Consider the following 12,079-nt stretch of genomic DNA (forward strand, 5'->3'; position numbering starts at 1 on the left):
CCAGGATCCCCCTTTCCAAATTTCCACGGGTCGCAGCGCACGGCAAACACGCCGGATTACATTGATGTAAGCCTGGAACCTGGGCTGTGGGCATTGGATCCCAGTGATGCTAGTCTGGAAGTCCAGCAGCATCACTGGGAGGTCCCCTCACCACGTACAGGTGCCCACGTCGAGGGGTGTTCTGGAGGGCAAACAGATCTATGATGCTATACAGTATGTACTGTACTCAGATTTAAGGATGCATGCAGGCTTTAATCACCTTCCGAAAGCACGCCATTTGGCAAAATTAATTTTCACCCTGCCCTCACATCCTGATGCAACATCACCTAGGGACGCCATTTCATCTGCTAGCCTAAGGTGGCGAAATAGCATGGAACAGATGTGGCCTGTCAGTGGTGCCCTTCTGATACCAGCATCCTTGACACCTGCCCTAATGCCAAGGCATTCCTACGCTACAGATTGCCAGTACCATGAAAAATAACAACAATGAAAGCTGAAAGACAGTATATTATGTAAAATCCTTATACCAACTAATGGGGCTTGTCTCTCTCTCGTTCTTTTTTTTTTTTAAGGAATCAACATTCCAAAAAAAAAAAGTTTAGTTAGCAATAAGTCATGATTCCAACTCAAAGAAGCAGTGGAATCCATTAAAAACTTACAGATCTTATATAATAAAAGTTATAAGTTGTGAAGAACAATGTGGATGCATGAAATATTGATGCAAGACTATTAATATAAGAAATAAGCACACCACTCTGCATTGCAAAAACACAATTTTAGGCATTTTACTATATAAATACTATTCTTCCATGTTACATCATAATGTAAAGTTTAATTACTGTAAAATTCTTTTTCAGATTGATTCGTAGAAAAAGGACCCACATCTGAAACATGTGGAGTAATACTATATATACAGTTAAAGGTTAAAATACTCAAAATCATGTTCTTGCAACATAGAGTAGCATATTTATTTATTTTATTAAAGAAAATAAAAGTTATCTAATAGAATTTTTATACCATTTCTCATCAGCAGTAAATAATATAAGCAGTAGTTTAAAAAGAATTCAAAAGCATGATTTTAAACTATATTACAGTAATAAGCTTAATATATAAGTTGTGAAGAACAATGTGGATGCATGAAATATTGATGCAAGACTATTAATATAAGAAATAAGCACACCACTCTGCATTCCAAAAACACAATTTTAGGCATTTTACTATATAAATACTATTCTTCCATGTTACATCATAATGTAAAGTTTAATTACTGTAAAATTCTTTTTCAGATTGATTCGTAGAAAACGGACCCACATCTGAAACATGTGGAGTAATACTATATATATATATATATATACAGTTAAAGGTTAAAATACTCAAAATCATGTTCTTGCAACATAGAGTAGCATATTTATTTCTTTTATTAAAGAAAATAAAAGTTATCTAATAGAATTTTTATACCATTTCTCATCAGCAGTAAATAATATAAGCAGTAGTTTAAAAAGAATTCAAAAGCATGATTTTAAACTATATTACAGTAATAAGCTTAAATAATAATAACAAAGGGCCCCTCCAAACAACATTTTTATTGTTTATCATCAATAAAAAACTACAAATCCAATGTAATTTCTTAATATCTCTTTCATACCATAAAAAGAACTGCAGCACTTTAAAGACACAATTTCTAAGCTTATTTTCATATGACCAAGGTCAGTTCATTATCATTAAAGTATGACAATCTTTACCTTATTTTTAAAAAATATCTGAAGCATTAAAAACAAGCTTTCTCAAATTCAACTACATGGAGTAAATAAATTAAACAAATCTGAGCTTCTGATTAAGTAAACCAATGCTGATATAGTAGGACTAACAGACATATGGTGACATCCAGTGATAGGAAATGCAGAATTTCACAGAATTTCACTATGGTGAATACAGTGCATTCAGGAGAGAACAGGAAGGGATGAAGGCAAAGGTCATGCTTCTTATCAAAAACTCCCTGAAAGCAATCAGATTAAGTTTAGATGATCTGCAGTAAAAGGAAGGTCTATTACAGACCAAATAGTTGAAAAGAGTATGGCAAAAATCCCTTTAAGCAACTTGAATATAAGTGTGATTTCCTCATTATGGGCAAGTTCAACCTACCTCTTATAGATTATAAATCATGTGCTGGAAATATATTATGCAGAAACAGTTTTTTTGAATCGACTGGACAGCTGTTATTAATTCAAACGTGTTACAGAAAGTACAAGGGGCACTATATAGCTTTGGCTTCATTCTCACTATGGATCTAAACTGTATAAACTACTTAACAGTGCAGGAACCAATCGCAGGTAGCAACCATGATGTCATAAAGATAATTACATAAAAATTCTTAATTAAATAACAGACTGACTGACTATACTGTATTAAATATGAATAACTGAAATTTAAGGAAGTTGATTTTCTTGCTCGACATACTTCCCTTTCATTATTATTCAAGGAAATTTAACATTATTCATGACAAATGAATAATAGTAACCATACAATTTTCAATAAGTCATCAATCTCAGGTTTTTTTTTTGGTAGTTGTTGGCGCATAGGCTTCTGTGGCCATAATGCACCTCTCAAGGTTTTTGCAGTACTTTGATCCAAGCCCGAGGCAGGAATCGAACCCACGACCTTTGGGTTGCCAGGCAGGCACTTTACCCACCTGGCTAGCCCGGTCGGCATCAATCTCAGGTGTAGCAAAATGCACTCTAGCCCTTTCCCCTTCATCTTTTTTTGTTTGTTTTGTTTTCTTTTTCCATTTAAAATTTTTCTTTTCTTAATTTTGTCTTTTAATTTTTTTATTTTATAAATCATTATGATAAATCATGTTGATGAACACTTTGAATAATTACTTTAGAATTTAACATTATAAAATGTTTTTATCATTTCAAATATACTTATTATGGAAACAACTTTAAAAAAAAATAAACAAATTTATATCTACTGTAAATCCTGCAATAGGATTTGTAAATTACAATCAAAAATAGCTTGGAAGCAACAGATTGCTTTTTAAATAATTCTGATATATCACTTTGATGAATACTCTGAATAATTTCTAAGGTAAATTATTTTGCAATTAAAAAACCCTTGGTAAAATGTGTATATCTTTCTGAAACATATTTTCAATTAAAATGACACTGCCTATTGTACTAATCTAACAACAGGAAATATCATGGGGTCAAAAATTTTTGCTTCAGGCATAGTCCCAAACCATTCCCTCAACCCCAGGGGCTCACATCTGGCGAGTATGGGCTTTGGCACACCCAGGTTCCTGGGCTGGATATAATCATTCTTCTCTTTCTTGGTGATTCCCTTCTACTTCTCTCTCACTCTCTCAGGGTAACTCGGGAATTTTTTTTTTTTTTTTGGCTGGCGCAGCATAAGCCTCAGGCTTCCTTGCACCATATAGCTAATAATAATAATAAATAAAAGAGGTCATGTAAAGGTTTATACAGTGCTTATATGCAATTTGACTGCACAAAGAAAAAGGCAAACCTTATTTGTATATTATTATTAAATGGCCCGAACCTGCACTGCCTTATTTGCTCCAAATTTATAATAATACAAAATTAAGAAATTTAAGTAAATGTTGATATATTTAATACTGAAGTAATCTGTAATTAACATTAAAAGTTCTTTTAAATTAAAAGTTATTTAAAAGTTCACATTTAAATACTAGCGAACAGCAAGTATAATTACTTTTAATAAGCAATAAAAGTTAAATTCACCTCACTTGGCTTAGGAAGTCTCTTAGCACAACAACAAGGCTTCAATGGTTTATCCTCAGCAATTACTACAGGAAGCAAACTAAGAGAAGGAACTGCTACCAATATACTGGCCGGATGAAAAATCCTCCTGAGTATAACCTAACAAAAATGTACAACCTTTCATTACATGTATAACCTTTCATGATACAGAAATTATAACTCTTACAGACACATACTGGACTTAGTAGCCCTCGTGTTGAAAGGTTATGTTGTTGAAAACACCAATTTTCAAAAACATATCCTTTCATAACATTAAAATTTATATTCTGATTTAAACTTGGCAATTATTGTAAGCAATTTCACTGTTAATTAAAAGTCTAGTATACTGAAACGAAAAAAAAATAATAATATTTACTTAAAAAATCACCTAAAGATATTCAACTGTAAGGCTTAAGTCCATTTTAAAATTCATAAGTTGTCACAAAATGAAAAATATATATTATGACTGAAACCATCACTGAGCTGTCAGTTGATAGCATCTGATTACCTTCTGAGGAAACAGCAATTCTCAATGAAACAGCTTTAAAATGGTGGCATCGCATTGTGAAAAACATGGCAATTATACTTTGCAAAAAATAATGTTTACTTGTAGTTCAACACCAAGGCAACTTTTGATAACTGCACTGCAACATGAAAGAAATGTGTGAAAAAAAGAACTTGCCATATATTTTTCACATGGTAGCTCAATAACCTACAGATGGACCTACAATTGGTAAATGAATACGTGGAAACCAATTAATCTAAAAATGGAAAAGATAAAACATCAGTTGACACATAACATACATTCAGCTTTCTTCAATGTTGATAGTTTTCTCAGTGTATAACTTATTTTGGTGAGAAAAAGATGATATAAAAATTACTTTTGGTTCCACGTATATTCCAGTATTTACAAAATTCATCTTATTTGACCCCAGGGGCTCACATCTGGTGAGTATGGGCTTGGCACACCCAGGGTTCTGAGCTGGATATCATCATTCTTTTTCTTGGTGATTCCCTTCTACTCTCTCTCTCTCTTGGAGTAATTCAGAAAATATTTTTTTCTTTTGGCTGGTGCAGCATAAGCCTCAGGCTTCCTTGCACCATATGGCTAATGATAATAATAATAATAAAATTTCAGTGAAAAATATATCAAAAAATTTTTAGATATATACATTTTAATTTTACTGACGTGGCAGGCATATGAAGATAAGTATATCAATAAGTAAGTTTGGATACAAGAAAAGTTTATGATTGTTTAAAGTAATGTAAAAATAACTCATGCCATAATTTATCAATGTAAAAGTTTTTTTTTTTTTTTGCAGAATTAAAAATGATATAGATACTGTTTGGTCTTAGATACCTAAGACCAAATGAGAAGGCAAGTGAAAAAAAAGTGTTTGCCTTATTCAAAGATTTCCTGTAACACAAAGAGATAGGAAACCTATTTTGGTTGGAAAAATGTCCTCTTGAAAGCAAAATCTGAAGGTGACGACAACATGAGGCTATGCCTGCACCCATAAATATATGGCTGGGTCCAGCCCATGGCCTATATTTTGATTATGCCACATATCAATGCATATTTCAATGCTAAGCCTAATATAAGGTATAGTTTGAATATTCTAATTCTTTTCCTGTGATTTTGATACTAATAGTTTTTTCTAAATTTATAAGATAGGATCTAAATGAGAAATCATCATATATATATATATGTACAGGAATAAAAAATATGTGATTTATGTTTTAGCCAATCTACTTTTCCAGAGGAACCTTCCAGGGCACATCAAGGTATACCCAAAAGTAGACATGTTATCAGCTTGACCTGTACCAAATTTATTAAAGGAGCCTCAAGAATTCTTAGTGCCAGAGGTCTGCTAGGTAGTACTAGTAGCAGCAAATAGTGCAAGAAAGCAAGCTTATTCAGCATCAGCCAAAAAAAAAACCCTTCCTATTTCACCTATCCATTCCATCCAATAATTTGGCTAGTTCTTTCTTGAATTTATTCAGGCTATCCATTTCCACAACAACAGATGGAAGTTTTTTTCCAGCAATCAACCACCCGGTGGTTAAAGGTAAGCTTCCACACATCTATTCTGTAACCATCCTTCCTCAATTTGATTTGTAGTCCTCATATACTCATCATGTATGCATGAAGAATCCCATCATCACTGAGCTAGCTCAATCCATTCAAAGCCTTAAACACTTCAATCAGTTCACTTCACAGGTGCCTAGTCTCTAAAAGCTGCAATTTGCAGAACTTATGCCTTTCTTGGTAAGAGCACCCCTTTGTTCCCCCTCACCAATCCCATTGCTCTTCTCTGTGCAAAATGGCTTGGTATTAAAAAATAAAATCTTAATTTACTGTCTATGCACTCCATAACCTTACTCATTCAGTTTTGGAATTTGAACTATCTCTTCTTCTTTCCAAGGGGTAAAGCATTACTTTAGATTTTGTTTAGTCTTGTGCAATGGATCAACTAGTAGGTACTCTACCCATAAATTTGATTTAAATTCTCTAAACAGATTCATCAAGATGACAGCATTCTTTTATTTTTATTATTATTACCCATATGATGCAAGGAAACCTGGGGCTTTTGCTGCACCAGCCAAAAAAAAAAAAAAATTGTGTTCTGAGTTACCCTGAAAGAGAGAGAGAAGTAGAAGAGAATCACCAGGAAAGAAGAATGATGATTAACTATATTCGCTGTTGTAGTTAACAAAAATGTACAAGTTGGCCCCGCTTCTGACTATAACTGATTTTATCAGCATCCCTGTAAAACAGCAAGTAACAGGGTAACTTCTGTACACAGCTGATTCTATTAAAAAAATAAAAAAACTGAACATAAACAACACACTAGCTCAAAATATAAAATACAGTCGTGCCATCATTAAAGAACCATCGCACATTTATGCGAGGTAACCATAACATGAAATTAGTTAACGTCTTCAACGACATGTAATATAAATAAAAAAAAATTTTGATTAAAAATGTGCTTCATGACTATTTATACTTTCTAAAGGAGTGATAAAAAATTTCGAATTCCCCACGAACCTTAACAGTAGCCATTATGATTATTACTTGCGATAGATGTCGCTTTCGTAAAACAAAAGTTAGAGCCATTCCCTGCAAATATCTTGAATATATATATATATATAATTTATAAACAAATAAATAATATATTTTTTCCAGGTTCAGTTACTTACAATATAAGCTTATAACAATTCATTATCGAAAATAACCTCTTTCTGTATATAGCTATGAGCAACTCGGTGTGCTACTTAGTGCACTGATCTCATATTGTAGGACCTCGGGAGTAATTTTTGGTAGAATCGCTTTCCTCCTCACACCGGGTAGAAAAAACCTGAGTTCGAGTCCCATCGTGAAGAATTTTTATGAGCCTTTTTCAGAACATGGCTGAGTCAGTCGGTCTCACGCGAGTCAGCATGGTTTTTTTTCTCCTGGAAACTCAGTTTTTTCATCCAGCAAACAGAAAATCGGCCACAGAACACACGCAATTTACAGACACTATACAAGTAGCAATATGGCCTTAGTCGCAAATGCTCCTAGAACTCTACTACTGTTCCCCCATCATATTGGTATTGCATTACTCTAAAGAAAAGGCACTGCTCCAATGGAGAAGTATATTGCTTTTGATTTAAAATTCATGCCTCTACCCACATCTGTGGATCCATTTTGGGGATCGCATCGGTGGGCAGTTAGGCATTACAAAGACTTCAGCAACCTAGTGATGAAGCAGATCCACAATATACAATATACAAAATGGTGCTGTTAGTAAAAGATACATAATTAAGTCTAGGGCAAAAGCCTCAAGCTATGAAAGCTATAAAAAAAGTCAATATACGCTTATGCAACTAACTGCATGTTTTTTTCAGGCATTTTCGTAATTTAGAGTCACGATATCAGGCATTTTCAGATATCGTGACTCTAAATTACGTGATCCTATAGGCAGGGGATTTACTTTGCGGGATGAAAAACCTGGGTCTCTGGTAAATATAGTCACATGGATCATGCAATCCTAGTTCCAGTTTACTTTCAACAAAACAGGTAAATTGAACTAAAGAATGCACAAATTCCAGATAAAAAGCATTAGCGCTTTTAAGATAGCTTTTTTAATAAAAAGCACTAACACATAGCCTTGCTGTTTTTTTTTTATTTGTGTATGTCTAAGATACAGCGGAATCTGAATGTGAGTTCAAGTCGGCCTTGTTAACCTGTAAGCCAGTCGTGGAGTAAGTATAGTTTGCATAGAGTAACTGCGTGTGAGTGACCTTACAACTCAGAAGGAGCAACCACCTGGGAAGAAACTTTTTGGTTTCTTCTTGGTTCTTCCAGAACCTTGCCTTGCCACGAGAAGGTGTGTAACACACACACACACACACACACACACACACACACACACACACACACACACACACACACACACACACACACACACACACACACACACACACACACACAACTAATATGTTACCGGTTATAATATTACCAGTAATAAGTAATACTTATTACACTTATTACTGTAACAAGAAAACAACTAACGAGAATGAAATTGCATATCTATGAGAAGCAGATCTTTAGCTTAAATGAGAGCCAGACAACACAAGAAACAAAAAACAAAAAAAACTAACATATTAGTGACACCCGCGAATATCCCCGTCTCCCCAGGTACATTATGTTTTTAAATTTCTGGTGTTCTCTGGTCGATTTTCCATTTATCTCGACGAAAAACTCGAGTTTCTGGGTAATGGGAACCTTGCGATCTACTCCTGAGCCTGGAGTAAAAAAAAAAAAAAAAATCCATGAAAGTTCCGCTCATCATGGATAGGATTCGATCCCAGGCCTTTTCCTCGGATCGAATTACACTTACCTGGTTGGATGCTGCTAATGATATTCTGGACTTCATATTTTTGTTATTATAATTCCTGTGCTACCTGCAAAGACAAGATACAAGGAGATAACTACCTGCAAAGACAGAGTACAAGGAGATAACTACCTGCAAAGACACAGTATAGGGAGAAAACTACAGTTGAAATAACTTTTGGTAAGACTGTAATGTTGAAAAAACAATGGGCAGACTGAAGAAGGGCAAACTCACCATCTCTACATGTTATTGATAATTGTAGATAGTAATTGTAAAGAGTGGTTATAGTAGCAAATGATGCAAGAAATCAAGCTTATACAGTATCAGCCAAAAAAAAAAAAAAAAACCTACACACTTCACCCATTCTTACCCTCCAAGAATTTTCCTTGTTCTTCCTTGAATTTATTCAAATTATCCACTTCCACAGCAACAGATGGAAGCCTGTTCCAATAATCAACCACCCGCTGCCTGAAGGTAAATTTCCGCAGACATCTATCTTACTACCATCTTTCCTCAACTTGAATTTATATCCTCTCATGTGTAGGCTCAGCAAGAGGAAAAACGCCATTAACATATAGCTTACTCAATCAATAGAAGGCCATAAACACCTCAATCAAATCACCCCCAGGTGCTAATCAATCTCCAGACGCTGCAATTTGCAGAAATGAAGCCTTTCTGGGTAAGCGCATCCTTTTATTCCATTGACCAATCTTGTTGGCCTTCTCTGCACCTGTTCCAGCAGATCTGCGTCCTTCTTTAAGTTTATATAGTATTCAAAATACGGCCTAACCAAAGCCTTTTACAAAGGGATAATCACCTCCTTATCCCTGCTAGCAAAGTTTCTGTATGTCATTGACAAAACCCCATGAGCTGTCCTTGCAGCATGTCTGTACTGCTGAGATTATTATATATCTGACTGCACAAATACTTCCAGGTCTTTTAAATTTTGTACTACCATGAGTGCAGTACCACACAGTTGATAAGTTACTCTGAATTACTGCTACCCAGATGCAGTATCTTGCATTTGCAAATGCTAAATTTCAACTACTATTTCTCAACCTATCGACCCAATTTTCCTGGATCTTGTTGCAGTAGCTTACCATGATTACTGTCGTTAACCACTCTGCCAACCTTTTTATAATCTGCAAACCTAGACATTAATCCTGATATATCTTCATCAATATCATTAATTAATATTGAAAACAACAATCGGTCCAGCACTGAACCCTGAGGGACTTCACTAATAACACTAGTCCACGAAGTGCAGTGCCCACTGATAATCACTCTCTGTCTTCTTCCACTTAACCACCGCTTTATCCAGAGCAGTAACTTGCTTTTAATGCCACATTTCTCAGTTTGTACAGTCTAATTAGTGTCTGAAACGTTGAAAGCTTCAATGAATGAAAATACACGATTTTCTGATTACTGCGTTAGCGTCTCGATGTCGGAAGAAGGTTATTAGCCAGAGTATGTCACCCCAAATGAAGTTTGGCAAAGATGCTAACAACATCTGGCATTTATTTTTTCAGGAAAGGTGACTAATAGTCACCGTTCCTGAAAAATAAATACCGTGTGGTACATTGGCATGCTGAATACTTCTACTCTTCCTACAACGTAAAAGCATTATGTGGAGGGCTGTTATCTGTTTCAGCATGGCAATGCAACATGTTACAGTGCACAGTCAGTAGTGACTTGATTTGAAGACATGTGCATTCAATAGCTTCACTTGGCTGCAAAAAGCCCCAACCTTTATCCCTTTGTTATGAACTGGAACAGTGGCTTCTGGTCAGGGCAACACACAGGCAGTCGGTAATTAAATTTACCACTGTGTCGAAGGAGGAATGGACCAAAATACCATCTCTTGTTTTCAAAAATTGGTGTGCTGATACTCTGTAAAATGTTGCACCAACAAAAGGTTTTTTTTGATACACGAAGGTACCCAGTTACTTTTGGCAATATAAGGAACACTACTTAGCCTAATTAAAATTTCATTTAATGTTATGATGTAATAACGAAATATTGAAATAAACTATTCATTTTAACATTATTGTTCTTGTACATATGCAAAATAAATAAATAAATAAAATAATAATAATAATATTGATGTACGTTATATTGCCAGAAGTAACTAGACACCCCATTAGATAAATTTTCTTTCTGTTTTATTTTTTTTTCTTCTTTTTTTTTCTCTTTGATTCTTTTTCTTTCTTTGTTTATTTATGTTGTTAATTCCGTTTTGCTTAGCCCAATAGTGCGCATATTTTTAAATAATTTCTCTCAGTATTTTTATAATTGTTATAAAAAACAAAATATGAAAAAAAAAGTTTCTTTCATACTTCATTTTAATATACGTTTTTCTTTTAAATGTATAAAATAAAATCGAGTTTAAAAGTTCTGCAGCTTTGCGAGTTTGTCATTTTCACCATTTTAGAAAATGGTTTTAGTTTTTAGAATCTCGCTGCTGAATTGAGAAACTGGTATATCGCAGTGTTTTGAAACAACACATTAGTGTCTAGCAGATCGCCGTGTTCTTCTATTTGATACATACACTGAAAAGACAGAATTTATGGGATATCTGGTTCCTGGGCAACGCGACGTTGTCACCCCTCTCGCTAGTGGACGAACACACCGCTTGGCAGGTATATAGGTCCACTGCATTCACGTAGACAGTAATTCGATGTCAGTATGGATAAACGTCGTGAGTTAACCTACTTTGAAAGAGGAATAATAGTGGGTGCCCGACGCATGGGTCACTCTACAGCGGAGGTGGTACAGAAATTGCATTATCCCCATTCGACAGTATCAAGAGTGTATCGGGAATACGCCATTTTCGGAATAACATCATCGTGGACTGCGCTGTGGGTGGAGAAAGGTGGTGGATGAACGTCGTCGTCTACGTCTGTCTCGAATTGTTTCAGCCAACCGGAGTTTCAGCCGCAATAGGTTATGGGAGCCGTCAACCCACCAGAGTCCCATTGCTAACACCACGACACAGGACTTTACGCCTCAGCTGGGCGAAAGAACATCGGCACTAGACCGTGGATGCTTGGAGACGGGTCTCCTGGTTCGATGAGTCCCGTTTCCAGTTATTTCGAGCGGACGGAAAGGTGCGTATCTGGCAGAAACCACACGAAGCTATGCACCCGTCATGTCAACAATGACCTGTTTATGCAGGTGGATGATTGATAATGGACTGGGGCGTATAATCAACTGGTACACGTTGAGACTTCTGGTACGTCTAGGTGCATCTCTAAACGATCCAGGTTACGTGTCCATCCTTGCAGATTATTTGCATCCCTTCATAGTCATCGAGCATCCACAATGCAACGGGCTCTTCCAGAAAGACAATGCGCTTCCCCACAGATTTTACCACCATGGTATGGCCTCCCCGTTCCCCGGATACGAACCCTGTGGAGCATCTTTGCG

General features: G+C 35.5%; 1 protein-coding gene across 2 annotated transcripts in view; it reads right to left on the reverse strand.

Moving 5' to 3' along the window:
- Positions 1 to 6,843, reverse strand: part of Mic26-27 (MICOS complex subunit 26/27) — a 73,911-nt gene extending 67,068 nt beyond the window's left edge. For both annotated transcript variants that reach the window (XM_090386162.1, XM_090386161.1), the window contains exons 1-2: positions 6,823 to 6,843; positions 3,756 to 3,893 (exon numbers count right to left, since the gene is read on the reverse strand). In XM_090386162.1, the coding sequence (XP_090242288.1) occupies positions 3,756 to 3,893; positions 6,823 to 6,837 (153 nt within the window). In that variant the 5' untranslated portion in view covers positions 6,838 to 6,843. The remainder of the gene's footprint in view (positions 1 to 3,755; positions 3,894 to 6,822) is intronic.
- Between the last annotated feature and the right edge of the window lie 5,236 nt (positions 6,844 to 12,079).

Source organism: Mastigoproctus giganteus, chromosome 12 (genome assembly GCF_048544385.1).
Source record: "Mastigoproctus giganteus isolate SK-2022 chromosome 12, ASM4854438v1, whole genome shotgun sequence".
Classification (NCBI taxonomy): Eukaryota; Metazoa; Arthropoda; class Arachnida; order Uropygi; family Thelyphonidae; genus Mastigoproctus; species Mastigoproctus giganteus.